Source organism: Oncorhynchus kisutch, linkage group LG2 (assembly GCF_002021735.2).
Source record: "Oncorhynchus kisutch isolate 150728-3 linkage group LG2, Okis_V2, whole genome shotgun sequence".
NCBI classification, from domain to species: Eukaryota; Metazoa; Chordata; class Actinopteri; order Salmoniformes; family Salmonidae; genus Oncorhynchus; species Oncorhynchus kisutch.
The window spans coordinates 45,456,506-45,482,367 of NC_034175.2; the positions used below are offsets into that span (position 1 = coordinate 45,456,506).

Genomic DNA, 25,862 nt, shown 5'->3' on the forward strand with positions numbered 1-25,862 from the left:
TGAAGAACTGTGAAGTTATTTGGATTTTTATGAATTATCTTTGAATGAGTTCATGTATTGAACTTCCATCCTCTCAGGCCAGGGGTACATACAATGTACGAATTAATGGTTGGATCAGAATTGCCACTATAATCATTGGCCAGTAAGGAGTATTAAGTAAAATCACAAGTCCAAATCCCCATCTCCATCCATGGCTAATTTAGGAAAGGGATAATTTTGGCTAGCTAGCCACCGGAGGACAACAACACAACGAGATGCAACATTTCAAGTTGTTTCTGTCACTGACATATGTTCTCAATGTGATTTGATCGGAGTTACGGCAAAATCCAAACGGGCTTCCCTTTACCCTTGTTTATGTGCTCCAGGACTATTCCCAGTTGAGCTCTTTCAGTTTAGCTCAACGCTGATTGGCAAATTTGTTGTACTTTTTTATCAACGGAGGCCAAATCCTTTCTTACTTCCCTTGCATTCAATGCTATGGGCGGCAAAAATGTCATACTTGTTTGGACCAGACAACATCAGATAGATGACCTACACGTAGAGAGACAGAGGGGCGCTGTTTCGCTCGCTCGGATGCTTTCTCCGGTGAGATACATTCAGCCTCTTGACGAAAGATAAATTATGTTCGATTTTTTCATTTTCTTTTCTGTATATTTTTTGGGGAAAGCCTGGCTTCCGTTGGCCTCCATGAATACACGCCACTATTGGCAAACAGCAGATGGCAGAGTGCACCAAAGTGGGTTAGGGTCTCATGGCATACCCAATGAACGCTCTGGGCTCGGGCCTATTCCGTATGATACTCAGGGAGGACACGCCATGGACTCAGACTTGGGGGGCTTCATGCGGGCCGAGCACTTCCCGACTCCAGCAAAATCATATTACTCTGGACTCCGGCCAATGGTACTCGGGCTAAGTCCATTTCAGCTTATCCGGCCGATTACTTTTTTAGGAGTAGGGCCATTTGAGGATTTTATCTGGCAGGGGATCAATACACATTTTTTCAAATGAAGAAATGTGATATACTTAAAGTCATCAAATTTGCTAGGTCGTTAGCAAGCAAAAATGTGTGACTGTCTGTCGACCTATCAGAGATGGTCCTTAATTTAGAGAATCTCTGATGTCATAAATGCTTTTGATTTTACTACAGTTGAAAAGTGCCCATTCACTTCCATAACATTAGTTCCAGGCTACCAGCATGTAAGATAAACATGTACAATAACACAGGATACCTTCACTAAAATGCACTGCCGTTAAAATGCAGTAAAACTGCAGTACAATGAAATTATGAAATCATGTCAAGCAACAACATTCCATACGGCCATCCATTGGGACAGAGTGCCCAGTAGGCTACACAACAACACAGCTCGAATACAAGGGCAGTTTCTCGAAACGTACAAAAAAAAAGGAAAATATTTGATTGCTAAGTGGTAGTCCTTGTTCTCCTGCATTCTTGTTTTCCTTTTGTAAGTAAAGCGGCGGTTTGTTGGGGAGAAGAACGGCAAAGAAAGTTTTGCTAGCTAACGTTAGCTCTCTAGATAATTCTGGTAATACATGGTAAGTTTTAATTTGTACTTTTCTTTACTAACGTTTTGACATGTTGCTTAGCCATATATGCTTAGTTAAAAACAATACATGTGTGTGTGTGTGTGTGTGTGTCAGTGGTGTGTATTCATGGATGCCAAGGAGAAAGCATCTGAGGGAGCGAAACAGAACCCCTCTGTCTCTGTAGGCCATCTATGTGATGCTGTCTGGTCAAAAAGAGTATGATATTGTTGCCGCCTGTAGCACTGAATGCAAGGGAAGCCAGCGAGCATTTAGCCTACCTTAATAAATAAAAATGATACAATAAGAGCCAATCCACGTTGAGCATAACAGAGTGAGCTCAACTGTGAATGGTCCTAGCACACCAAATAAAATTGTCAAGGGAAGCTAGTAACACCAATCACATCACATCAGAAGCCAAACGTCATCGACAGAAAAAAAAACGTGTGTTATTGTACCCCAATGGCTAGTTACAGTGGCTAGCAAAATTGTCCCTTTCCTAAATTAGCCATGGATGGAGTGTAGGGATTTGGACTTTTATTTAATTATCTGTACTGGCCAATGATTATAACAGTGATTCTGTTCCAATCATAAATTCATACATTGTGCCTCTGGCCTGAGACGATGGAAGTTCCAATATGTAGCTAGATGTAGTAGGCTAATGTTAACTAGTTGGCTAATCGTTGTCAGTTGTTCCAATTTTTCTTGTTTACTATTCTCGTGGGGACTTCTGGTCCCCACAAGAATAGTTAAACACTTCCGCAGACACACACACACACACACACACACACACACACACACACACACACACACACACATACACACACACACACACACACACACACACACACACACACACACACACACACACACACACTCGCACAGAGAGAGAAATCAGTACCATGGACAGCCAATTGATATTTTGTTTACGTTGATTGAACTAAATTGTTATTGGAATCTTTTAGTTGTCACTGTATTAGACTTAAGCATACGTGATTTGATGCTGTTGAAATGCTGAAGTTGAAATGGTGCTGGAATAGTGGAGGGAGATTTAGGGTTAGAATTAGGTTTAGTGTTAGCTTTAGGGGTTAGGGTCAAGAGTTAGCAGTTAGGAGTTAGGAGTGTGGGAAAGGTAAAGGGGGATACCTAGTCAGTTGTCCAACCGAATGTATTCAACTCAAATGTGTCTTCCGCATTTAACCCAAACCCTCTGAACCAGATAGGCGCTGGGGGCTGCCTTAATAATCGATATCCACGTCTTCGGTGCCCAGGGAACAGTGGGTTGACTGCCTTGCTCAGGGGCAGAAATAAGTTACGGGTGAGGTTAAGGTTTAGGGTTAGGTTTAGGGTTAGGGTTAAGGGAAAATAGGATTTTGAATGGGAATCAATTGTTTGGTCCCCACAAGAATAGTAAAACAAATATGTGTGTGTGTGTATGTGAATGGGAGAAAGAGAAAGAAACAGAGATAGATGATCATCACAAAAACTTTAGAAAACATTGTCATGTCAACGCTGTGATGCTACCTGTGTGTATGTGTTTGTATGTGTGTGTGTGTGTGTGTGTGTCTGTGTGTGTGTGTGTGTGAGAGAGAGAAAGATACAGTATATATATACACACATATATATATATATATACACATATATATATATATATATATATATATATATATATATATATACTGTATATAAATGTACAGTGGGGAGAACAATTATTTGATACACTGCCAATTTTTGCTAAGGAGTGGCTCCGTAAGAAGCATCTCAAGGTCCTGGAGTGGCCTAGCCAGTCTCCAGACCTGAACCCAATGGAAAATCTTTGGAGAGAGCTGAAAGTCCGTATTGCCCAGCAACAGCCCCGAAACCTGAAGGATCTGGAGAAGGTCTGTATGGAGTAGTGGGGCAAAATCCCTGCTGCAGTGTGTGCAAACCTGGTCAAGAACTACAGGAAACATGTGTGCAAACAAAGGTTTCTGTACCAAATATTAAGTTCTGCTTTTCTGATGTATCAAATACTTATGTCATGCAATAAAATGCTAATTAATTACTTAAAAATCATACAATGTGATTTTTCTGGATTTTTGTTTTAGATTCCGTCTCTCACAGTTGAAGTGTACCTATGATAAAAGTTACAGACCTCTACATGCTTTGTAAGTAGGAAAACCTGCAAAATCGGCAGTGTATCAAATACTTGTTCTCCCCACTGTGTGTATATATATATATATATATATATATATTATTTTTTTTAGAGAGAGAGAGAGTGTGTGAGATGGTTGATGAATACAAATATAGGAAACATTGATTGGGTGTGTGAGACATGGTGTCGTGGAAATTTCCTTAATTACCAAATGATGAGAGAGCAAATCACACACCAGTCAGAGTTATGCTTAATCTTCACCTTTAATAATAATTAAGCTTTTGCAATAGCATTTTGACTTTCAACAGTTCAGTATCTCTAATGAAAAGTTGAGAGTGGTCCACATAATGGCAAATGGGATCCTTTATAGCAAAGATCCACCCCCCTAGACGACATGACAAACCACAGGTCTTAGGAACTTACACAAAGAAATACTTTACTTCAGAGAGGAATATCCCCTAGCCAGACAGAGTTGGCTATAAATTATCGTTCAGTTTGGTCTCCTAAACAAAGCTCTTATCTTGTCCTTGGTACAAAATGGTACCAAGACATTACCCCCACCCTATGATATATATCAAATTGTCATTTAGATACAACCAATTCTAAATACAACTAATCCTGGACAAGCTCACGGAGAGGAGAGTGAGGCTTTAGGTCAAGATAGGGGCAACAATAGAGGGAGCATAGAATGATTCCAGACACTGCCATCCTCCTCTCCCCGATGGGAAAAGTAGGGAGTGACTGGCACACAGACACAGTGGAGCAAAATATATGTTTACACATGATGACACCTTGACCTCTCCCCTCTCTGCGGCCCAAGCAACTTAGTCCTGACAGAGAACAGATAACTGCCAATGGCCACCACTATTGTACAACAAAATACATTCTTATGAGAAATAACTCATAAGCATATCATGAAAATAAAACATCCTATCTATGTTACCCAACTAATTCTGATTAATCCCCAACATGCCCCTCTCAAGGGACTAAGTCCCTTCTGAAGAATCAGAATAGTAACATGGTACCTTGAGTAGTTGCAGAGTATATAATACAATTAAAAATCCATAATCAAGATTTAAAGATAATAAAGAATCAAATCCCTTCAATGTAAGTATTCACCCTTCAGAAACTGAGTTTACAATGGTTATACCATAATACAGACTTGCACCTGTTTAAACATATAGAATAATACATTTGTTGAGTAAAAATAAAAAATAAAACATATAAATGCTCCCAAAATTACAAGAGAACCCGTGTCTAAACACAGGCATCATTACAACCTACAGGACAGTCATCCCTCTAAGTCCTCATGCTTAGAATTGGGTTCCCCACTATCAGAGATATAGTCAGGAATAGGGAATGGGTCAGGGAAATCATTCATATACAGTGAACCCTCTCTATCTACACTGTCCAGTGAGAATATTTCACTGTGTTCACCTGATTGTTGTCCATCAATCTCAGATTCCTCATCTACACCTACTTCATTTGCAAGCAAGGGCATAGTAAGAACAACATCAACCACTTTATTAAACAATTTCTTCACACAAATGATAATTAGCAACAGAGCAATCAGTAATATTAGACCATAGATGAACCAGTGGAAAATGGTCGCAGCCCAAGCACCAAACACTGACTGAACCCATCCTAACGGATTCCAGTTGATGTCAGGCTGGTGTTCCCTTTCGAGAACACCCCTAAGCTCTTTCAAATGTTCCACTACAATAGTCAAATTGTCATCTCCCTGGGGTATAAATGTACAACAGTGATCTCCTATAATTTGACACACCCCTCCTTCACGTGCTAGCAACATGTCAAGTGCCACCCTATTTTGTGTTGCCATGAGTTGAGTGGCTTGTAATTCTGGTCTTATCATAGAAAACCCTGCAGTGGTCAAATTTACCAGGGATTCCAAATTATATCCTAGCCTATCCAACTCATGTGCATTCTCCGATGCCCCATACCAGGGGATTAAACCACGGCAGAACTTTTCCAATTTTGAGGATCGTCGAGAGTCACTAGGGACATTATTGTATTGCGAGATGTCCCTCTTAATTAGTCTTAACCTGCTTGGAATAGAGGAATTAGTTTTATGCATTACCACAAGGGAGATGTTTAGTTTACCAAAAATACAGCACCCTGTCCAATTTGTGGGTAGGTAGAGATAAGCTTTATCACCACAAATCCAATAATGATCAGTAAATGTTGCCGAGCCAAATTGATGAGGAGAACGATTGTCAGTTTCAGCATCAATAATGGTGTGTCCCACCCTCAGTCTAATGGGGTATCCAGAGCTGCATGTTCCCTTCTTCCAGCTACATCCTATTGGGAAAACACTATAATTGACACATGTTGACATTCCCAGATAGGATTAATTCAATTGTGGTATGGAAATATTGCTTGGATTGTGACAATGACAGGTCCTAAATGGGGTTCGCCGGGGTTGGACTTGAATAGGTTCTGGTACAAGGGATCTAGGTTCTAAGATTATTCTACTACACCAATGTGAACAATCAAATCCCCCCCGTAAATCTTTTGTTGATGACAAATTACCATTAATGCATTTATCCCTCACTGTTCTACCTAGTGAAGGTTGACCCCCTGTGTTCTAATTGGACAAGAGCGCCTCTAGTGCACATAGAGTGTCTTTAATGCTGACCTCTACTGAATACTGTAAGAATGGGGAGATCGCTGAATGTGGAAACAAGCTACATACATAACAGGAGGTATTTCCTAACATCAGTTCAGTCTTTACTGTATAGTTAAGCAGTGACCACCAAGTGTTTCCCATGTGATTCCTACTATGATGCTCATCCAGTGGATACATTGACCTTCTTCTTCTTTCGATATGGGAGCGGCTATTGTTTGCTGGACTCCTGTCCTGAGCCTGCCGTTGGCTCGAGCTGGAGTGGCTGTTATTTAAGTCCCGCAGTCAAGTCCGTACCATGTTGTCTTTACAGGACCGGTTGTCCTTGAGTCACTGTCCATATGGCAACTGTAATGAGAAGGCTCAAGACCAGAGCAAGAAACATGATGCGTAGAGTCTTGGCCTGATCCTCCCATCTAGTCGGTGACTTCTGGCATCTCTGGTCCTCCATCCTCAGGGTCTGGTGGGCAGTATGGCACCTTCCTGCAGTGATTGGCGTGGATCCAAGTAGACCTCTCAGCTACGCGAACAGCAGTGGGGGTAATCAGCATCACCTGGTATCGTCCAGTCCACCTCTGCTGGTTCCAATGCTTTCGTCTCAGGTCTTTCACCACCAACCAGTCACCTGGTTGCAGTTTGTGCAGGATCCCCACCAGTGGCTGGGGTAGAGCCGCTTTCACCCTGGGGAAAATAGCCTTCAGAACATTGTTTAGAGCAGTACAATAACTTACCATGTCATCGTCACAGCCCATCAGTGTCAGCTTGTTCTGTGGGAAGGGAGAATTAATCATCCTCATTGGTCTACCTGTCAGAACCTCATGAGGAGCCAATCCAGTGGTTCTGTGGGGCCTCCCTTGCATGTACATCAGAGCCAGGGGGATCACAGTGACCCAAGAAAGCCCCGTCTCTGCCATAAGCTTCACCATCTTAGATTTCAGCGTTTGATTAGCGCGTTCAATTAAACCACCGGATTGTGGCCTATAGCTACAATGGGACCTGAGGTCTATCTGCAGACAAGTTCTGTATCACCAGGTTTACAAAGTGGGAGCCATTGTCGCTGGTTAATTTAGATGGTAACCCCCACCTTGGGATGGTAACCCCCACCTTGGGATGATCTCCCTAAGGAGATTCTTGGCTACTGCCATAGCAGTGGAATGTCGACATGGGAATGCCTCTACCCACTTGGAGAAGGCATCCACTATCACCAGACAATATTTGTAACCTTGACAAGGAGAGAGTTCAATAAAATCCATCATTATAAGTTCAAATGGTCCTTCAAGGGTCGGATGAGCCGACAGTGGCATGGGAATACCTCTTCCCATGTTGTTAGTCATACAAATCACACATTTTGCACAAAATTGTTCAGCAAACACAGAAAACCCAGGTGCAAACCAAAATGTATTTACAAAATCAACAACTCCCCCCTTTGACACATGATCTCTTCCATGTGACAACTTAGCTAAGTAGGGGAAACATGAACGTGGCAAGACTGGTAGCCTAGCTGGGCCAAGCCAGAGTTTCTGCACCTGGTCATATGTACATAGTCGTTTCCACTTCTTCAACTCAACAGGACCTACAGAGGATTGCAAGTCAGAGATATCAGTGGGAGAGAAGAGGTTACTATCAGGAAGTAAAACCATCTGTAACACAGGGGTCTCCAAGGAGACAGCTGCTGCCTTAGCTGCCAAGTCAGCCATAGCATTATCTTTGGAGACAGGGTCGGAAGAGTTAGCATGAGCAAGGCACTTACAAACAGCAATTTCAGAAGGGAGCAAAATAGCTTTTAGCAAGTTACCAGAGGAGGTCAGGAAGCCGCGCTGTTTCCACAGAGTACCAAAATCATGGACCACACCAAAGGCATAACTGCTATCTGTATAGATTGTAGCAGACTGGCCTTTAGCTAATATGCAAGCTCTAGTGAGTGCAAAGAGTTCTGCTGCTTGAGCAGAAAGGTGGGAGGGTAATTTAGCACTTTCCAGTGTGGTTGAGGCAGTAGTAACCGCATACGCAACCAATGGTTCTCCTTTCTCAGAACGCTGAGCAGAGCCATCTACAAACAGTTCCAAATGTGCATTTTGCAAAGGGACATCAGTTAAATCCGACCTTGGTTTAGAGACAAGCTCCAACAGTTCAGCACAGTCGTGCGGCTCTCCATCATCCTCGGTGGGCAACAAAGTAGCAGGATTTAACACAGTGCACCTCTTCAGGGTCACATGACACATTGTCAGAAGAACATTCTGATAATGGAGCAGTCAAGCTGGTGTTAGATGGGCCGTCTTTGCCTGTGAAATAAGAGGATGTACAGCATGAGGGTGGTACCGCCCCCAACAGTGTAGTAACATTAGGAACCACCGGGACACAGGCAAAAACTGCATCGTTCACAGGCTTTAAGTCCTGGACAAATCTCCAATCACCTGAAGGTTTTCTAACAGGCAAGATAGGGGTGTTACAGGGTGATTCTGGACAGGGAATTAAAGCACCATTAGCTAACAAGGATGCATGAACAGGTGTAATACCTGCTATTGCCTCCTTACTGAGTGGATACTGTGCTCTAGACGGGCGCCTGGTATCTTTAGGAGTGACTACCATTGGCTCAGCTCCCTTTATTCTCCCAAAATCATACTTGTCCCTTGCCCATAGGCATTCAGGGACCCCTCTCAGGAGGGGTGAGTCTTCACTCAACAACATGATATTGGTAGAAAAAGAAACCTGATCAACACCATGCACACCCCTCTCAGTTGGTGTTCCCCAACTGAGTGGGTAACAACTTGTCAGTGTGCTGGGTGAATAAGTTGACCTATCAGGGCGCATCTCCCAGTCTGTAGCATCAACCAAGCATTTCATCCAAATTCCAGTATCCACCCATTCTACTCTGTCTGATTTTGCCAGGGACACATGTGGTGCGCTATCCTCAAACAGCTAGAGCTCTTTCTGTGCAGGGGTTAGATTAACCCCTAAAGCACAGAAATCACTGCTACAGTATATACCCTCACACTGCACTGACTCATTCTGTAATGTATCACAGCCATTGTTTCTCATAATGGAGATCTCTTGTCAATGGTGAAAAATGGGAGGTGCAATGTAAGCCTGCTTCAGACATGAAACTGCCCTCGTGGCCCCAATGGGTTTTGGCCATTGAGAAAACACGAGCAATATTGGGCACCTCATCATCAACATCCCATGCATAAAACCAGTCATAACACTCAGACATTAACATCAATTGCTCCCCCTCTTCCTCCTCTTCCTCATGAATAACAGTTAAACCGGTTCGGCCACATGTTATGTTGATGCCCAGTTTACACAGGAGGTCCCTGCCCATCAGATTGACAGGACAGTGGTCAGAGTAGAGAAATTGATGTTGACACTTCTCCTCACAAAAGGAGACAGGCAGAGGCATAGTTACCTGCTCTCTGAGTGGGAGGCCTGAAGCCCCTATAGTTTTGACTATTTCATTAGACATGGGAGGTTTTATCATAGCCTTGCAGTTAATGACAGACATAGCAGCCCCAGTATCAACAAGAAATATTAATGACTCACCATTGACGCAAGCCTCCACTGTTGGCTCTACTCTCGGAAGGGTGTGACACTTTAAAAACGAATGCTCTTGTTGCTCTGAGGATTTTAGCACAACTGTCCCTGTCTTCTCATCATGTCAATACTCCTCCTCCTGTCCCTGTCCTGGATTGTACAGGGTCGTCTGTGCCGGCGGCCCCGTCTGCCAGGCTCCAGTTTGTCATCTGCCTGGAGGGACTCCTTGTGGTCCCCACTGTTGCTGTTGCTGGACCCCGTGAGGTGGCCCGACCTGCCATTGCTTGGGAGGTGGCTGCCACGTCTGTTGTTGGAATGGGGCTGTCCATGCATGTGCTCCTTTTCCTCCTCTTCTTGCCCCCTCCTCTCGGGCCCCTCTTCTCGGTCCGCCCCTGTCTTTATTCCTCTGCGGATTCGTTGGCTCAGAGCAGTCAGCAGCAAAATGACCCGGCTTCCCACAGTTGTAGCACCTGGACACTCCACCCCCTCGTCCTGTCCCTGCTGGGGCTGCTCCCTGGTAAAACGTCATCTGGGCAGCCTGTAGTTTCTGTGTCTTTACTTTTTCTTCCTCCTGAGTACTTTGTTGTCTCTCAGCATGCTTGCAGTGCTGTACCACCGTTGCTAATGGCTCAGTCTCCCAACAGCTTTCTCCAGGCCCGGTGTCAGACCCCTCACCAGGGCGTCTTTCAGCAGATCCCCATATGCATGTTCGTTTGGTCTGACACCGCTGTGTAGCCTGAAACAGGTCTTAAGTCTCTTTCTGAAAGCCTCCAGGCCCTCATCTTTCTTCATAGTGCATTCTCTGATAGCAGTCCAGTCAGTCTTAGTTGGATACATCGCCACAATCCTGGCCAGCAGCGCCGTTATCTGGTCCTGATATGCGCCATTCTCAGCCCATAGGTAGTTGCAATCAAACTGTCCCTGTACATCCGCCCACCTGAGTCCCAGTTTCTTTTTACAGATATGGGCTATCTCAGCAGCAGATGGTTTGTACTGACCCACTAATACCCTCATCTCTGCTGAATATTTCACAGCGTCCTTACTTGGGTCTGGTAGGTCCTCTACAATGTCTTTGATTTCATCATGTCTCCACGTCCTCTGGACATACACAATGGGGTTCCATGCTGCGGCGGCAGCAGCATTAGCATCATCAGGTCGAGGCTGAGGGTTAGGACAGGCCATCAGAGGGTATTGATGATACATGTCTGATGCTGGGTCGTATGGGAAGGGGGTAGAGACACGCCTCTCTGTCCTGGCCCGTAGACGGCCCTTCAACGGGGGAGTCAGCTGGGGTGCCCCTCCGTCCTCACTGTCCTCACTGGAGCTGAGTGGAGGAGCCTTGAGAAAAGGATTGTTGATTTTTTTCCTTCTGGCGTGCTCCCCCCACTGCGCCTCCAGTGAGACTGGCCGGAGTCACTCCAGACCCTGTCAGGACTTCAGCCAGGCTCCGTGCCAGACGATCAATCACCGTGGTGTTGGGAGAGACAGGGGGTGGGGTTGCAGGTTGTAGTGGTCTTGCATCCAGCGGATCAGCAGGAGGCGCCTGAGGAGGAGGGAGGTCCGTCAACACTGGGTAGAGAGTTTGAGGAGTACAGTAGGGAGGGGGACAGTCTCTGTCATCATCATCCTTCCTATTCCTTCTCACTGTTTCATCTTTCCCCTCCTTTTCTCCTTCCTCAGTCTGAACTACCATATTCTGACAGGGTTTTCCCCGAAATGTGTCCTGTCTTTTCTTCCGTTTGTCAGCTTCCCTTTCCCATTTCCTGAATTTCACCCTAGTTTACCTTCCTTCTCTACCAATCTCTGTCTTATCTCGTCTAACAGCGTCACACTTAGTGTCCCTGTCAAAGGAAAACCACCCTCTCTATGCCATAGAAGTACCTGTTCCAGAATATCCCTACCCCATTTATCTACCATAACCTTCAAGGCTCCAGTAGGAGGGTCCGGAATGCCTGGTTCTTTGCACTCGCGCGCGCCCATGGCTCCTTAGTCTCACACACACACAATCTCACTCTCACTCTCACACACACACACACACACAATCTCACTCTCTCACACACACACACACACACACACACACACACACACACACTTTTTTACTGATCACCCACACAGGATTGGTCAGATGTCCACACAGAACATCAGAACATAAAAAGGTAACCCACACAGAGTAACCTAGGGCCTACCTGGCTAGCACATTTAAAATAATTGGAATTCACCACCTCTGAGGGTCACTTAGACAATCACACAGACACACAGAATGAGGTCCTTCTTCCACTAGGGCTTCACCAAGCTTTTTTTTACTATGTTTCGGGATGTGGTATCCACTCGGCTCGCTGCCTCTCCGATCTTAGGTTGGTCCATCTGCTCCGTTCCCGAAGTGTGGTCTCCCTGAGATCCCGAGTTTGAGGGATCCCTTGTGCATGATTACCTAGGTCATCAGGAGCGGCCACCGAGTGAAGATTCACATCCCATCCCGTCGCCAAATGTCGTGGAAATGTCCTTAATTACCAAATGATGAGAGAGCAAATCACACACCAGTCAGAGTTATGCTTAATCTTCACCTTTAATAATAATTAAGCTTTTGCAATAGCATTTTGACTCTCAACTTTTCATTAGAGATACTGAACTGTCAAAATGCTATTGCAAAAGCTTAATTATTATTAAAGGTGAAGATTAAGCATAACTCTGACTGGTGTGTGATTTGCTCTCTCATCATTTGGTAATTAAGGAAATTTCCACGACAATGGTAAGCTAGTCTAATTCTTGAAACGTGTTCCCCCCTATGGATGTCAAGTTTTTATTGATTCATTAGGGATCCTTATATTTTTGTGTATTTTGTATTTGACAACACAATACATTTTTCCTGTCCCCCATCAATACTCAATCTAAAGTTACACCTCTCAACTGCTCTTTTCAATTATTAATTCTCTTTTTTTGCATGGAATCTTCTAACTTGGACAGAAGGATGGAGGAGGGAATGAAGGGAAGCTGTACAGTAGCTATTCAGCTTTCTGACTAAGAAATGTACAGTGCATTAGGAAAGTATTCAGAGACGTTCACTTTTTCAAAATTTTGTTACTTTACAGTATTATTCTGTGATAGAGTGATAGATGAGCAGATGATGATGATCAGATTATGGTGTTTAAGTAGTGATACTGGTGTGCAAAAGAGCAGCAAAGAAAATAAAAACAATATGGGGATGAGGTAGGTAGATTGGGTGGGCTATTTACAGATGGGCTGTGTACAGGTGCAGCGATCGGTTAGCTGCTCAGATAGCTGATGTTTAAATTTAGTGAGGAAAATGTAAGTCTCCAGCTTCAGCGATTTTTGCAATTCGTTCCAGTCACTGGCAGCAGAGAACTGGAAGGAAAGTCAGCCAAAGGAGGTGTTGGAATTGGGGATGACCAGTGAGATATACCCGCTGGAGCGCGTGCTACGGGTGGGTGTTGTTATCGTGACCAGTGAGCTGAGATATGGCGGAGCTTTACCTAGCATAGACTTATAGATGACCTGGAGCCAGTGGGTCTGGCGACGAATATGTAGCGAGGGCCAGCTGACTAGAGCATACAGGTCGCAGTGGTGGGTAGTATAAGGCGCTTTGGTAACAAAACGGATGGCACGGTGATAGACTACATCCAGTTTGCTGAGTAGAGTATTGAAAGCTATTTTGTAGGTGACATCGCCACAGTCGAGGATCGGTAGGATAGTCATTGTAGAATAATAGTGAAGACATCAAAACTACGAAATAACACATATGGAATCATGTAGTAACCAAAAAAGTGAAGAACAAATCAAAATATATTTTATATTTGAGATTCTTTAAAGTAACCACCCTTTGCCCTGATGACAGCTTTGCACACTCTTGGCATTCTCTCACCCAGCTTCATGAGGTAGTCACCTGGAATGCGTTACAATGAACAGGTGTGCCATGTTAAAAGTTAATTTGTCTAATTTGTCTACTTTCCTTCTTAATGTGTTTGAGTCAATCAGTTGTGTTGTGACAAGGTGATCCAAGGTCCAGCGTCTCCAGCAACGGTCTGCAGTCCAGAGTCTCCAGCAACGGTCTGCAGTCCAGAGCCTCCAGCGACGGTCTGCAGTCCAGAGCCTCCAGCGACGCCCGGCAGTCCAGAGCCTCCAGCGACGGTCGGCAGTCCAGAGCCTCCAGAGACGGTCGGCAGTCCAGAGCCTCCAGAGACGGTCGGCAGTCCAGAGCCTCCAGCGACAAGCTAAGGTCCGGAGTCCCCGGCAACGATCTACAGCCCGGAGTCCTCGGCGACGATCCACTGTCTGGTTCCTCCGGCGACAATCCACGGTCTAATTCCTCCGGCGATGATCTATGGTCCGGAGTCCTCAGCGACGATCCACGGTCCGGTTCCTCCGGCAATGAGCCACGGTCCGGAGCATCCGGCAACGAGCCACGGTCCGGTTCCACGGAAGCGGAGGGATCAGCAGGCGGAGCGGGATCTACGCCCCGAACCGGAGCCGCCAGAGGCTAAATGCCCACCCGGACCATCCCTCATAGAGTCAGGTTTTTCTCCGTCCGCACCTGTTGGGGGGGGGGGGGGGGGGGTACTGTCATGCCCTGACCTTGGAGAGCCGGTTAATTTCTCTATTTGGTCAGGTCAGGGTGTGATTGTGGGTGGGCATTCCTTTTTTCTATTTCTTTGTTGGCCGGGTATGGTTCCCAATCAGAGGCAGCTGTCTATCTCTGATTGGGAATCATACTTAGGCAGCCTGTTTTCCACCTGAGTTTGTGGGATCTTGTTTTTGTTCAGTTACTGTGTAGCCTGCAGAACGTTACGTTCGTTTATCTTTTGTTGTTTTTTGGTGTTCATCTAAAATAAAGCAAGATGTCCACCTTCCACACTGCGCTTTGGTCTCATTCCGACGACGGACATAACAATGGTAATATTTTTTGCAGATTGTGGTATGTATACTGTACTATTTACTAGTGGTTGGAACCAAAATAATTTTCCAATCCTTTCGTTCTGAACAGAAATATTATTTTTGCTGTTCCGACCAGCAAAATAAAGTTCTGAACTGGTTCGAACCAAACAAAAATAACAGTTTATTTAGTTCCTTTCTGTTCGTTTTGAAACCTCTGAAATCACCATTGTTTTAAATTTAGCTCAACATAACATTTCTTCACCAATGGATAGAGCAGCTTGCTATGGAATGGGCAAGCTAGTGTGAGATGTGTCTGACATTTCGCTGGTGAGGAGAATGCTGGGCATGAAGTGCTGGGCATCTTGTTGTTATGAAATGCATTATCTGAATTAGGCCCACATAATTATACTTACAGAGGAGTGGATTCTATGACTGAACTTTGAACATCTTTGAGCCCTTGATCATGACTCTCAGTTCCATTACATTACACATAATGGCGCCAACAGTTTTCAAAAGCTAGACCAGAGCTAGCTAGTTAACAAGCTTGTGTGTGCAGAGCTGCACCAGAATTAAAATAAAAACACTTATTACCTTTTTGTAGTTAATAAATTCAATGTGAAATGTGATAACTATAGTGTCCTTAACTAGCATTGAAAAGTTAATCTATAATTAAAAATATCTCTCCCTATCTTTTGAATCACTCTTGTAAGGTAGACTATGCTTCAGGGGGAGGGGAGGGGCATGGGCCTACGCACATACATATTTTCAGCTGGCAGTCAGACACTGGAGTAAGTTTCTGAGTGACAAAGTGAGTGCTTTGCATAGGCGCTTTGTTGCTTTTTTTGAGGGACTGGAGAAAAAAATGCACGGAATGTAAAATAACGTTAATCCCCGCTTCCCATGCTTTTAAAATAATGTTTCTGTTCTGGAACAATATAGATCAGTTTTGTTTTCGGTTCTGTTCCTTAAAATGTTTAATTATTCTACAATTTTCAGTTCTGTTACCAGAACCAGTTCCATCCCCTGGTATTTCATGTAGTATTTTTGCTGACTGTAGTATACTGTAGAATTTACAGTAGTGTTTTAGCAGACATTAATGTAGTATTTACTATAGAGTGTTTGTTTTATAACCTCAGCATAAAAAGAAACATCCCTTTTTCAGGACACTGTCTTTCAAAGATAATTTGTAAAAATCCAAATAACTTCACACATCTTCATTGCAAAGGCTTTAAATACTGTTTCCCATGCTTGTTCAATTAACCATAAACAATTGTTGAACGTGCACCTGTGGAACGGTTGTTTAGACACTAACAGCTTACAGACGGTAGGCAATTAAGGTCACAGTTATGAAAACTAAGGACACTAAAGAGACCTTTCTACTAACTCTGAAAACCACCAAAGGAAAGATGCCCAGGGTCCATGCTCATCTGCATGAACGTGCCTTAGGCATGCTGTAAGGAGGCACGAGGAAGGCAGATGTGACCAGGGCAATAAATTGCAATGTCCGTACTGTGAGATGCCTAAGCCAGTGCTACAGGGAGATGGGACGGACAGCTGATCGTCCTCGCCCTGGCAGACCAGGTGTAACAACACCTGCACAGGATCGGTACATCCGAACATTACACCTGCGGGACAGGTACAGGATGGCAACAACAACTGCCCAAGTTACACCAGGAACGCACAATTCCTCCATTAGTGATCAGACTGTCCGCAATAGGCTGAGAGAGGCTGGACTGAGGGCTTGTAGGCCTGTTGTAAGGCAGGTCCTCACCAGACATCACCAGTAACAACGTCGCCTACGGGCACAAACCCACCATCGCTGGACCAGAAATTACTAGCAAAAAATTCTCTTCACTGACGAGTTGCGGTTTTGTCTCACCAGGTGTGATGATCTGATTCGTGTTTATCGTGGAAGGAATGAGTGTTACACCGAGGCCTGTACTCTGGAGCGGGATCGATTTGGAGGTGGAAGGTCCGTCATGGTCTGGGGCGGTGTGTCACAGGATCATTGGACTGAGCTTGTTGTCATTGCAGGCAATCTCAACGCTGTGCGTTACAGGGAAGACATCCTCCTCCCTCATGTGGTACCCTTCCTGCAGGCTCATCCTGACATGACCCTCCAGCATGACAATTCCACCAGCCATACTGCTCATTCTGTGTGTGATTCCTGCAAGACAGGAATGTCAGTATTCTGTCATGGCCAGCGAAGAGCCCAGATCTCAATCCCATTGAGCACGTCTGGGACCTGTTGGATCAGAGTGTGAGGGCGGGGGCCATTCCCCCCAGAAATCTCCGGGAACTTGCGGGTGCCTTGGTGGAAGAGTGGGATAACATCTCACAGCAAGAACTGGCAAATCTTGTACAGTCCACGAGGAGGAGATGCAATGCAATACTTAATGCAGCTGGTGGCCACACCAGATACTGACTGTTACTTTTGACCACCACTTTGTTCAAGGACACATTATTCCATTTCTGTTTGTCACATGTCTGTGGAACTAGTTAAGTTTATGTCTCAGTTGTTGAATCTTGTTATGTTCATACAAATATTTACATATGTTGAGTGTGCTGAAAATATACCTAGTTGACATTGAGGGGACATTTCTTTTTTTGCTGAGTTTACATAGAAGTGGCGGCTTTCTCCTTCAGGAAACCTACTTGATAAATACTAATATCATTTTTTTCTAGAACCTGTCGGTAGGACTGTGGTCTGAACTAATAGTTTAGAGCTCCTGCTCTTTTCTATAACCCGTAGGGAACACAATATATGGTCTGTACTTGGCATGTAGGTTTCTCCTTTATGGGTGGCACAAATTGAAATATGGAAGAGGAGAATGGGCAGGGTATATGCAAATTAAATACTGTAATATTTACCATAGTTAAAGTTAAGGTGTAGTGTTTTCGCAGACATTACTGTGGTAATTACTACAATGCTTTTTTTGGAAAGTACTGTAGTAATTACTATAGTATTATACAGTATACTACAACATTCTACAGTAAGTACTATACATGATCGAGGGATACTACAGTATACTACAGTTTACTATAGAATTCGATAGTAGGTACAGTAGTATTCTAAAATGATACATGATTTATTTAATTAATGTGGTCTCAGGGCAATTCATGTTATTTTGTATGTAAATCTGTGACACTCCATTTAGTATGAAATGTTACGTTACGTTAGGATAAATTATAAATGGAATAGCGGTCGTACAATAGAATACAAATTGGACGATTTAAGTCGATTTAAGTCATTTGTCTTGGAGGACGTATAGTATTATGAGTCTTTCTGTGAAACCAGGTTGCTTGTTGTGTCAAAACAACAAAGACCAATTACATGGAGAATATAAGTTGGTTGTAAGGTGAACTAACGACAAAGGTTAGGATAATTTAGGTGAAAGGTTAGGGTGAATTTCTGTGAATTGGGTTAAGTTTAGAATAAGGCTTAGGGAGAATTGTATTTGTCACATGCTTCACGAACAACAGGTGTAAACCAACAGTGAAATGCTTATTTACGGGTTCTTTTCTGACAGTGTAGAGCTAAATACACACAGAGGTCTCCGGCATAACTTGAACACGTAACCTTTTGAATTGCTAGACAGTCGAAGATAATGCCCACCCATATTCCCCCGACCAACATACCTACTTTAATTTTTGTCTAAAGTAACTAGACCAGTAGTAGGTATCATACGCCTTGGAGGTGCTCAGAAATACGTAAAGTATGTTTCTTATGGCTCTGAGGCCAAGCTGATTTAATTCACGTGGGACGTAGGCTCTCCCCTCCAGCTTATTTACAAGACTTAATAACAAAGAGGTCTCAAGGTTTGTTTGGAAACAGTAATGACAGGAATCGTATCGTAAAATATGGGATATGGAAAAATGTACGCCGTAATGTATATGGGGTTCTGCTGAATATATTAATCGAATGTCAAAGACAATTGCTCTGTCTCTTCCTGGAAGAGTAGTTCCACATAGAATAAGAGTGTAAAGGCATGGTCAGAAAGGTCCCGCATACATTCTGAAATGCCTGAGGCAAGAGAAGACTCAAAATACATTTACATTGCTCTCTCTGCCCTCACTTTCAGCAATGGCTTATTGTGTCAGAGACAAACATGTCTTTGGGGTATTTTTGATGCTGACTCTGAGAGATTAATCGACTGAATAATGGCAAAAGCAACAACAAAAAGCTACATTATGCAAATATAGCGAGCAATAAAAACTGTATTCATTTTCTCCTTGACAGACTCTAGCTTTTGATTTTAATTCAATAGCAGAACAATTCTTTTCAACATAGTCACACACCAGTGGGAAACCATGGTTTAGTTGTCAAAGAGAAAAGGACAGATTGGCAATTGAGATCTGTTATGACAAGTGCTAAAAATCATTACCCCTTCTGACCTTTCTAAAAGCTCAATCTAAACTCATACCCAGGGCTTGTCACTTTAGCTTAGAAACCCCAATTAGCCGGATAGCATAGCAAGATCATCGGAATGTAGCCCACCCTGAGCAGGGAATTCACCTGACACAGCCTATGAACCATCAGCAAACAGCCCGGTGGAGCAATAAAGCTGGGTAGATTAGGAAATAAAAGTAAGTGCACTGCCATTGCACTTGACCATTTCGATTGATCTCTCTGGAGTATATGGGTCTGGAATATGATAGTCTAATTTAGTCATGGCCGAAATTGTTATACTATCGTTCAAGGATGGTAGTCTAGACACCATTACTGTTTCTACAGAAGATTGCTGTTATTTGGGTTGCAAGTCTGTCATCTAGTTTGCTACTGTTGTTGTTGTTGTGAATTTATATGCACTGCAACACATACCCCAAAAAACATTTCATCTGTAAAGCTGTGATAACCACTATTTCAAAGACTAAGGGTTAGGGGACAGGATGGAAATGTCTCAATGAAAAAAGCCTGCAACACAAGACATTTGATATTTTCTTTACATAAGGAGACAATGACCATAAGCCTGAGCATCTAAAAACGTAGTGGATAAAGAATACATGAACAGATCATTTCCAAAACGCTATAGCCCCCCCATTTTCACATTGTTTTGTTTTTATCATCAGAAATCATTGCTTATGGGTATCTTCATGTGTGTATAAAATATTACTGTTCTCTGATTTGTACGGTGGCTTGCGAAAGTATTCACCCCCATTGGCATTTTTCCTATTTTGTTGCATTACAACTTGGAATTAAAATTGATTTTGGGGTGATTTGTATAATTTGATGTACACAACATGCCTAGCACTTTGAAGATGCAAAATATTTTTTATCATGAAACAACAAGAAATAAAACGAAAACTGAAAACTTGAGCGTGCATAACTACCCCCCCCCCCCCTACAATACTTTGTAGAGACACCATTTGCAGCAATTACAGCTGCAAGTCTTTTGGGGTATGTCTCTATAAGCTTGTCACATCTAGCCACTTGGATTTTTACCCATTCTTCAAGTCATAACTGCTCCAGCTCCTTCAAGTTGGATGGGTTCCGCTGGTGTACAGCTATCTTTAAGTCATACCATAGATTGGCTTGAGATTGGATCACAGATTGGATCTCAATTGGATTGAGGTCTGGGCTTTGACTAGGCCATTCCAAGACATTTAAATGTTTCCCCTTAAAACCACTTGAGTGTTGCTTTAGCAGTATGCTTAGGGTCATTGTCCTGCTGGAAGGTGAACCTCCGTCCCAGTCTCAAATCTCTGGAAGACTGAAACAGGTTTCCCTCAAAAATGTCCCTGCATTTAGTGCCAACCTTCCTTCAATTCTGACCAGTTTCTCAGTCCCTGTCGATTAAAAACATCCCCACTGCATGATGCTTTCACCACCATGCTTCACTGTGCGGATGGTATTCTCGGGGTGATGAGAGTTGATGGGTTTGCGCCAGATATAGTGTTGGTCTTGATGGGCAAAAAGCTCAATTTTAGTCTCATCTGACCAGAGTACCTTCTTCAATATGTTTGGGGAGTGTCCCACATGCCTTTTTGCCAACACCAGACATGTTTGCTTATTTTTTTCTTTAAGCAATGGCTTTTTTTTCTGGCCACTCTTACGTAAAACCCATCTCTGTGGAGTGTATGGCTTAAAGTGGTCCTGTGGACAGATACTTCAATCTCCGCTGTGAGCGTTTCAGCTCCTTCAGGGTTATCTTTGGTCTCTTTGTTGCCTCTCTGATCAATGCCCTCCTTGCCTGGTCCATGAGTTTTGGTGGGGGGCCCTCTGTTGGCAGATTTGTTGTGGTGCCATATCCTTTCCATTTTTTTTATAATGGATTTAATTTTGCTCCGTGGGATGTTCAAAGTTTCTGATATTTTTTTATAACCCAACCCTGATCTGTACTTCTCCACAACCTTGTCTCTGACCTGTTTGGAGAGCTCCTTGGTCTTCATGGTGCTGCTTGCTTGGTGGTGCTCCTTGCTTTATGGTGTTGCAGACTCTGGGGCTTTTCACAACAGGTGTATATATACTGAGATCATGTGACAGATCATGTGACACTTAGATTGCACACAGGTAGACTTAATTTAACTAATGATGTGACTTCTGAAGGTAATTGGTTGCACCAGATCTTATTTAGGGGCTTCATAGCAAAGGGGGTGAATACATATGCACGCACCACTTTCCGTTTTTTTAAATATAAAAAAAATACATTTAACAAGTTGTTTTTTAATTTCACTTCACCAATTTGGACTATTTTGTGTATGTCCATTACATGAAATCCCCCCCAAAATCAATTTAAATTACAGGTTGTAATGCAACAAAATAGGAAAAACACCAAGGGGGATGAATACTTTTGCAAGGTACTTTAATTAATAGATTTTAGATGTACATTATATATTTTTTTCATTGCAAAACGCTGTACTGAGTTAAGGTTTTGAATACTTATGTAAATGTGATTGAGTTGGAGATGTGAATCCAACATGTCATTTAAAAAAAAAAATAATTAACTGGTTGACAAGTTGATATGCATTGACGTCTAGAGGGGACATATTAATAAATATGAATAAATATTAATTTCCCTTGTCATGTTGACATCACGTTATTTATCTCATGATCACAACATAACAAAAGTTGTTTTGTCGAGATCAAAAGATAAACTTTAAATAGGATTGGACTCATTGACGATAGATTGACAGTATAGCTGAGGCAGAAGAGCCCACAGTGGATCAGCGGATGTCTTTTTATTGATTGCTCCACTAAGGGATGGTTCATTTCATGCTAACATCATGTTTTCATTATCAGTTTATGGGTTAGAATGTTAGCAAGCTAAATGTCCCTTACCTTGAGCTAAGAGCTCTTGTGGCATCTAGCCCTTGTGGGGCATTTAAACCCTGAACGATGGCTTTTTATTTTATTTAACCCCTATTTTACCAGGTAAGCTTACTGAGAACACATTCTCATTTACAGAAATGGCCTCGGGATTAGTTACAGGGGAGAGGAATGGGGATGAATGAGCCAATTGGAAGTTGGGGATGATTAGGTAGCCATGATGGTATGAGGACCAGATTAGGAATTTAGCCAGGACAACAGGGTTAGTAGGGTCTTTAGTGACCACAGAGCGTCAGAACACCCGTTTAATGTCCTATCCAAAAATGTACACCCAATCACTGCCTTGGGATATTTTTTCAAATTAAAGAATGCCTCTTACTTGCCATCCAACACCACTTCCAGCAGCATCTGGTCTCCAGGGACCAACCAGGACCAGCTCTGCTTAGCTTTAGAGGCCAGTAGTGGGATACAGGGTGGTATATATATATATATTTATATATATTTTTTTTTACTAGGCAAGTCAGTTAAGAACAAATTCTTATTTTCAATGACGGCCTAGGAACAGTGGGTTAACTGCCTGTTCAGGGGCAGAACGACAGATTTTGTACCTTGTCAGCTCGGGGATTTGAACTTGCAACCTTTCGGTTACCGGTCCAATGCTCTAACCATGCTGCTGGCCACAATCAATCAATTCTAACCCTTTGATTTATTCCATATTTTGTGTTACAGCCTGAATTATCTCACCCATCTACACACAACACCCCATAACGCTGAAGTGAAAACATGTTTTTAGTAATGTTTTGAAATGTTTTGAAACTGAAATACAGAAATATCCTATGTACGTAAGTACACAGCCCTGAGTCATACTTTGTAGAGTCACCTTTGGCAGCACTTACAACTGTGAATCTTTCTGGGTAAGTCTCAAAGAGCTTTCCACACCTGGATTGTGCAACATTTGCCCATTATTCTTTTCAAAATTCTTCAAGCTCTGTCAAATTGGTTGTTGATCATTGCTAGACAACCATTTTCAGATCTTTCAGGTAGACTTAAGTCAAAACTGTAACTAGGCCACTCAGGAACATTCACTATCTTCTTGGTAAGATTTGTCCTTTTTATTTAGTTTATTTTCCTGCTGAAAGGGGAATTAATCTCCCAGTGTCTGGTGGAAAGCAGACCGATAAAAACATGAGCTGGCACACACCCAGAGAAAACTATTTTATGTGTAGATGTTGACTAACAGCGAATAAACAAAAAGCTATAAAAATAAAGAGAGTTGCACACTCGATATATAAACTCCCAGTCATTTATTGGGTAAATCACCAAAGTTTTGGCATCACTGTGCCTTTTTCAGGGTAAGTAGGCTGAACCAGGTTTTCCTCTAGGATTTTGTCTGTGCTTAGCTCCATTCTGTTTCTTTTTTTATCTTGAAAAACTCCCCAGTACTTAACGATTACAAGCATATCCATAACATGATGCAGTCACCACTATGCTTGAAAATATGGAGAGTGATACTCAGTAATGCACTGTATTGTATTTGCCCCAAATATAACACTTTGTATTCAGGCCAAAAAGTAAATTGCTTTGCCACATTTATTTTACTTTAGTGCCTTGTTGCAAACAGGATGCCTGTTTTGGATTTTTAAAATTCTGTACAGGCTTCCTTCTTTTCACTCTGAGAATTAGGTTAGTATTGTGGGGTAACTACAATGTTGTTGATCCATCCTCAGTTTTCTCCTATCACAGCCATTCAACTCTGTAACTGTTTTAAAGTCACATTGGCCTCATGGTGAAATCCCTGAGCGGTTTCCTTCCTCTCTGGCGACTGAGTTAGGAAGGACGCCTGTATCTTCATAGTGACTGGGTTAATTGATACAAAGTGTAATTAATAACTTCAGCATGCACAAAGGGATATTCAATGTCTGCATTTCTTTTCATCTACCAATAGGTGCCCTTCTTTGTGACTCATTGGAAAACCTCCCTGGTCTTTGTGGTTGAATCTGTCTTTGACATTCACTTGTATGTGTGGGGTACAGAGATGAGGTAGTCATGCAAAAATCATGTTAAAAACTGTTATTGTGAGTGAGTCCATGCAACTTGTTATGTGACTTGTTAAGCACATTTTTAGGATTGCCATAACAAAGGGTTTGAACACCTACTGACTCAAGACATTTCAAGTTAGATTTTTTAAATAATTTGTAAAAATGGAAAAAATATAATTACACTTTGACATTATGGAGTGTTGTGTGTTCGCCAGCGACAAAAATGCAGGCTCTAAAACAACAAAATGTAGAAAATGTAAATGGGTGTGAATGCACTGTAATTTGGCAAGTCTTGTTAGCTAGCTAACTAGGTTGTTATATATGCTGGTTGTTAGCTGATATGTGTATAATTGTAAGGGACAATTCATGTTTATGGACAAGCCAGCATTCTTGATTCATCAGCCTCTGAGGCTTCTAATAAATCTGATCAGCCTGCCAGGAATAGAGCTCACTCACTCTGGATGATATGCATCAGCCTATAACACGCTGACAACTAATCCTCCTGTCAGGAGCTGTGCCTACAAAGCAGCGTCCTGACATCAGCTTCTGAGACTGCCATTGAATGTAATCAGCCTGTTAGGAATGGAGCTCACCCACTGTATATGTACATATTATCCACAAAACATGAAGTTCACCAGGACCAGTCAAAAGTTTGGACACACCTACTCATTCCAATGTTTTTTGTATTTTTTACTATTTTCTACATAGTAGAATAATACTGAAGACATCAACACTATGAAATAACACATATGGAATCATGTAGTAACCAAAAAAGTGTTAAACAAATCAAAATATATTTATATTTGAGATTCTTCAAAGTCACCACCATTTGCCTTGATGACAGCTTTGCACACTCTTGGCTTTCTCTCAACCAGTTTCATGAGGTAGTCACCTGGAATGCATTTGAATTAACAGGTGTGCCTTGTTAAAAGTTAATTTGTGGAATTTCTTTTCTTCTTAAATGCATTTGAGCCAATCGTTTGTGCTGTGACAAGGTAGAGGTGGTATACAGACGATTGCCCTATATGGTAAAAGACCAAGTCCATATTATGTCAAGAACAGCTCAAATAAGCAAAGAGAAATGACAGTCCACCAAGACATGAAGCTCAGTCAATCCAGAAAATGTCTTCAAGTGTAGTAACAAAAACCATCAAGCGCTATGATGAAACTGGCTCTCATGAGGACCACCAGAGGAAAGAAAGACCCAGAGGTAGCTTTGCTGCAGAGGATAAGTTCATTAGAGTTAACTGCACCTCAAATTGCATCCCAAATAAATGCTTCACAGAGTTCAAGTAACAGACACATTTCAACATCAACTGTTCAGAGGAGACCCCATGAATCAGGACATCATGGTTGAATTGCTGCAAAGAAACCATTACCATTACTACTGTCAGTGATTTCTTTAGATTTCAAGGCACACTTAAGCAGCATGGCTACCACAGCACTCTACAGCGATACGCCATGCTATCTGGTTTGCGCTTAGAGGGGCTCTCATTTGTTTTTCAACAGGACAATGACCCAACACACCTTCAGGCTATTTGACCAAGAAGGAATGTGAATGAGGGTTGCATCAGATGACCTGGCCTCCACAATCACCCGACCTCAACCCAATCGAGATGGTTTGGGATGAGTTGAACCGCAGACTGAAGGAAAAGCAGCCAACAAGTGCTCAGCATGTGTGGGAACTCCGTCAAGACTGTTGGAAAAGCATTCCACGTGAAGCTGGTTGAGAGAATGCCAAGACTTTGCAAAGCTGTCATCAAGGCGAAGGGTGGCTACTTTGAAGAATCAAGAATATTGTCACGTTCTGACCTTAGT

General features: G+C 42.7%; 1 protein-coding gene across 1 annotated transcript; it reads right to left on the reverse strand.

Moving 5' to 3' along the window:
• Window positions 1-4,558: 4,558 nt before the first annotated feature.
• On the reverse strand, window positions 4,559-10,049 carry LOC116354760 (syncytin-2-like). Its single transcript, XM_031795944.1, has 2 exons — window positions 9,858-10,049; window positions 4,559-7,001 (listed from the first exon to the last, which is right to left on the reverse strand). Exon 2 carries the CDS (start codon window positions 6,030-6,032, stop codon window positions 4,968-4,970), a length of 1,065 nt encoding a protein of 354 aa, XP_031651804.1. The 5' UTR covers window positions 6,033-7,001; window positions 9,858-10,049; the 3' UTR covers window positions 4,559-4,967.
• Window positions 10,050-25,862: the final 15,813 nt, after the last annotated feature.